At 41.2% G+C, this 5,075-nt stretch overlaps 1 protein-coding gene across 1 annotated transcript; it reads left to right on the forward strand.

The window, feature by feature from the left end:
• Positions 1-3,968: 3,968 nt before the first annotated feature.
• LOC119651034 lies at positions 3,969-4,642 on the forward strand. The gene is made up of 2 exons (XM_038054351.1): positions 3,969-4,441; positions 4,511-4,642. Exons 1-2 carry the CDS (start codon positions 4,268-4,270, stop codon positions 4,640-4,642), a joined length of 306 nt encoding a protein of 101 aa, XP_037910279.1. The 5' UTR covers positions 3,969-4,267.
• Positions 4,643-5,075: the final 433 nt, after the last annotated feature.

Here is a 5,075-nt window from a genome sequence, read left to right on the forward strand (position 1 = left end):
TTTTTTTCCGCCACCCAAGTTCTATGCTTTCTTGGTACCTTTTAGGGTCCTCTTGAGTCGACTGGAGTTGAAGCTAATTCCTAGATTTTGGTCAATTTGTTGGCCTTACTCCTTGCCGGTGAGCGGCCTTTTCCGCGTCCTGAGAGGATCCCAAAGAATCATTCGCTCCCTTCCAACCTTACCACCCTTTGGATTTTGAGGGGCGTCACTGAGTGATGGTTGTGTCTTCGAGGCATTGTTTCGTATACGGCACTATTGTATAGTTTACGAATGTTTCGGACCATGTTTTTGATGGCCTGGTGCACATCGTGTTCTTCCTTTATGAATTCAGACAATTCTATAATTTTGTCTCCGAGTTGAACGAACAAGGATTCGTCGTATTTTGGTACTGGTTCTCTGTATGGTTTTTTCGCTGTGCGTTTCCGTATTTATTAGCCTTCCGAGAACTTCCCTGATTTCCTTCTTTCACCAACATTAACTTCAGGTGGGAGGGAGGGTCGCAGGATCGTCAAGCTTCGCCTAAATGTATAAACCACTAGTCCCTGCAACATCTCCCGACTCGGTGTAGTCACCCCAGTGTGAGTTGATGAATGACCAATCCGTGAAGCACCTTTCCGTGGCGTGACGTGCACATAGGTCTGTCCGTCTTTTTTTTCGACTGGAGGAAATCCATTATGCATACGCATCTCGAATCTAGGACACACATGCCGGACTCCTACCGACTAAAACTTACCATATTTTCTCCACGCTCTCCCCGCGGACCACCGTCCTGGTATTGTTTCGCGGGACTGCTTAGTTCTTAGCTGTTCAACTTAAATGTGCTGTATTTTCTACTTTTCTTTTAGGCAGTCTGTTAATACCTATTCGAACATACTTGGTGCCATTTTAATTGTCAGTTTTAGCGTTTTGTTGCGTTATCCCGGACCCTTTTCACTGCGTCCAGAATTTCATCTGTGGTTACTGGAGGGATGTTGGGGAAATAATGTCGAAACTATCTCCTCATGGATCCGAGTCAGCCTCATCACAGAGTTGCTTGGAGCAGCAATTCTTACTTTTCGTAATGGCCCCTTGCAATTTCTGCATAACTGTTTATATTCGAGGTATCTTTATGCATACTCTGGCGTGTTTCTTTGGCATTGACTCCGCCTTCTGGCACTCGGGCATTCTGTACGGCACTTTAGCGTTCCACCAGTAGTAAGGGTTGCGCTTCCGAGAGTGTGTATATCTTCGCATGAAAGTGTCGCATGCTAAGTATGTTGGGACAGCTGTGATGCTTTTTCTATTGCCGTCCGGTGTTTCTTCAGATGAGGAATTATTACTTTGGGCTCCTTATCAATATTAATATATATCGCTTGCTGGTCGCTATGCGTATATTCTTCTTTAATATGTCAGTGTAGACGCTTCACAAAGGAATCACTTACGAAAGTAAGATTCACGATGCAATCAAGTTCTTCACACCTAAAACCGCTTAGGTTTCCCATATTGGCCAGGGTGACTTTTAGGCACGAGAACACCTCGAGTAGAATTCTTCCCCTTCATTTGCTACCCGGCTTTTCGTTGAAGCGTTGAAGTCGACGGCAATAATTTTAGCGTCTCCCGCCTATCTATCTAGAATGTTTCAATACTATACAATAGCAGCTGCAAATTAAGAGGTAGAGGTTAACCCTCACAAAGTTTTGTTCGCGATGTTTCATTACTTGCTGCAAGGCTCGATTACTGCAATCCCATACCGCGCTTTTCACTTATATCTGCTTCCCAAACACCTTGATGGAAGCTTTTCTATTGTTCACTGACAGTAGCAACATCGATTTGCTTTTCGTACATTTTTTTGTGCTAACAAGCCCTGGGCGACTTGGCAGTGGCTTAGATTCAGCTTGATTCAGAATGCTTTCCTTTACGTAGGGTACTTAAAACGATCCTGTAGGCTGGTCACCTGGTTGCAATGATGCTGCATGTCTGTTTGCCTCTCTGTCACACGCCCTTTTCTCAGAAACGGTTATACTGTCTGACATGACGTTTCGTGGGAAGACGGGAACTATGAAGATCCTCATACAAGCAAAAGGTGGTGTAAAATTGTGTTGTTTTCAAATGAAAGGTCTCGATTAGTACTTTTCAGAATCAGTCTTAGATTTGACATTTGCTGAAAAGGTGAAATAGGTAGCAATAGAATTTTTAACTATGTACACACGAAAATGTCATGTACTTATCGTTCGTCACAGAGGGAAAGACAAAACCTTTTTATACTTGAAGTGTCTGTGTTTGTTTTGCAGCTTGGCGTTTGATGTAAATGGCCGCCGACACCCTCATCTAACGAAATATCCCAGATGCGTTAACGTATCGCAGGATTTCCGATAGTGGATGTGAAGCTACTTGTCGCAACTTGAGAACATTGGCAGTGAAGATCTGATGCCTGATACATCCATAATCGGCGCATTCACATAGAAAATTCTCCGTGGATTCCGCGGAGGAGACGTGTCATCTCGAATAATTTCTATTCTGAAAATACTTCGTGCAAATGAATTATGGTCTGTCAAAATGCCTACAATTCTCCACCAATTCCTCCTGCTTTTCGATAAGATAAACTTTGCGATACGCATGTTAGATTCTGACAAGAAAACTTTGGTGTGTCTAGTAGCATTTAGGCTCTGCCAGCCTTAGCCAATCTACTGATACTCCAATTGATGGTTCCGGTCCAAGCATGGGGAAGGTTGAACCCTCTTTTGCTAAAGCATCCGAGATTTCACCTCTCTCTACGCCACAGTGACCAGTTGTATCGTATTGAATGTAGAGATAGAGTTTAAACGGTTTCTGCATTCCTGAATTATTTTTGAGGTGATAAAAGGCAAGATCAAATAGCAGCACCAAGTGTCAATAATTTAGCTTCGGCGGTTCCTACCTACTTAAAAAAGAAAGGAGCGCCGGTAGTGGTGGTCGGTGGTAGGTTAGTAGGAGAACCCGTTTAGTACTGTCTGCAACATCAAGCCCCCATGCAGAATAGTTTACTTCTGCATGGTTTTGAACTAGACTGTGTGAGAGTTCCAGGACATCAAAGCAAGCCGTGAGAGATTTAATTACAAAACCTGGAGTCTACAATATGATGGGACCACAATCACTTTCATGAGACACCAAATTTCTTTGATTTCCCGAGCCTGTGGTTCATAGTTCTCATCTTCTTCTCTACGTATTTTCGTTCAATGTATAGCAACGTCAATAATATATGTGGACTGACCCATTTTGTCAATCAACAGCTCTTGCGGGCCCCAATATATGCTGCAAGCAGAACTGTTAAGTATTGCCTGTGGCTTATATCGGTAGACCGGACATGCAAAGTTTCGGTGGATCACCTTACCTTCACAGCAGAGTTTGGATGATGTTTTGGGAATTTGAAGGTAGTAGTCCATATCAGTCGCTGGAAGTTTTTCAGATGAGTTTTCGTCCACAAATGCGTAAACCAGTGAAAGGATAGCGAATACATTCAATGCGCTTATTTTATTTTTCCCTGGGAGGTGCTATTTCGGTACCAGCTTCACACCTCGCAGGAATTCGGACAGCAGAGCATCCTTCAGATCACCAACTCGAGCATGGGTTTTTGCAGAATTCCTAGTTACTTGTCTGACTCAGTCTCTTCTTTATCTTTAGTCTGGGCCTTTACAGAAATATTTTCATATTTTACTTTTACATCTGATTTCGGTACTTTTCACGTCACTTGCTGGCTTTACCACTCAAGATCGCTTATTCTCAATTCGAAGTCACATGGAACCCATTCATGGGCATAGTGAACATTTTATTTCTTACGATTTTGACTTTGTTTTAATTGAAATAATAGATTTGAAATTTATAGATTGTGGACTAAAAACCTAAGTTAAGGATATGCATTCGGCGAACAATGGCAACCCTTCACGGAGTGGAGGTGTTTTTCACTGTCGTAAACATTTCACTTAGTGTATTATTTACCCAGGAACTGGCTATAATTTTTTCTGGTTCGCTCTGCTCATCCTTGTTTATAATCGTGAGTATTTTTTAGTCGCGTTTTCTACCAACAACCGTGAAAAATGATAAGTTACAAGATATTCTGCCAAGATGGAATAAGATAGGTGATATTAGGATTACAATGGCGATGAGATACGTGGTGAAATGAATTAAAAAAAGTAGACGCCTTCAGCAGTGGAGAAAAATCCCCCACTGCACCGTTGGTGGAAGCGATACACGAACCATTTAAACTGACGCTGATTACGAGGTGTAATTTGTCAGCTGGTATCCTTGTAATATGATAAAGGAATTGTGCCACGATTTTTTCATGCCTGTGTCTACTTCAACTGCTTCCCTGTGGAAATTTCTTCATCCAGGACTGACTAGGGACGGGTTTTTCGAGAGTTATTGTTCATTTAATGGAAATATCCACGAGATTTATTTGACTCATTTGAGTAATTTGAAACAATTTGTGAGCGTGACAATATTTTTCTAGCTCAGATTTTTTTTCGGATTGCCTTATTAAATCTTATCTTTTCAGCACATCTATTATTCAAGTCGGGAAAAAATTGGGTGTAATATCTCAGGTTTACACGTTTTCTTGGAAAAGGGTCTGCTTGATTTTTTCTGTTTATATGACAATAGACAAACCGTAGTGCATTCCATCAGATGAGATTACAACTTGCTAAGAGGTCTTGTGATAAAATAAATGTTTAGATACATACTATATATGCTAATTTATTTTCCAATTACGTTTCAGCTAATGTAGACAAGTAGCATAATTAATTCATAATTATATTATGAATATGTATGGTCAGGTAATACACTACCCTGACAAATGCAACGTTTACACTGAAACGGTCGAGAAACTCATTTATTATTCCACCTAAATCTGCAGGAAACTAAAAGTAAGCATATGGAGAGCGCTCCAGAAAATGCGAGATTTCTGCAGGGGAAATGTCTCGGAAACAACAGACGTTAGAAAACTAGAAACTGCTTTGTTCATGCAAAATACTCTTGCGAAACATAAATCACACAGCGAAACGAGAAATCCTAAACTACATAATTAGCCGTTTATTTTCGTATTTTGTAATGTGTGGCGCATA

This window comes from Hermetia illucens, chromosome 3, assembly GCF_905115235.1.
Source record: "Hermetia illucens chromosome 3, iHerIll2.2.curated.20191125, whole genome shotgun sequence".
Lineage (NCBI taxonomy): Eukaryota > Metazoa > Arthropoda > Insecta > Diptera > Stratiomyidae > Hermetia > Hermetia illucens.

Coding starts and splice junctions, on each gene's coding strand:
- LOC119651034 (XM_038054351.1), top strand. CDS start 4,268: ATGATAAAGGAATTGTGCCACGATTTTTTCATGCCTGTGTCTACTTCA. Junction 4,442..4,510: donor TGAGTAATTTGAAACAATTT/GTGAGCGTGACA, acceptor TTATCTTTTCAG/CACATCTATTATTCAAGTCG.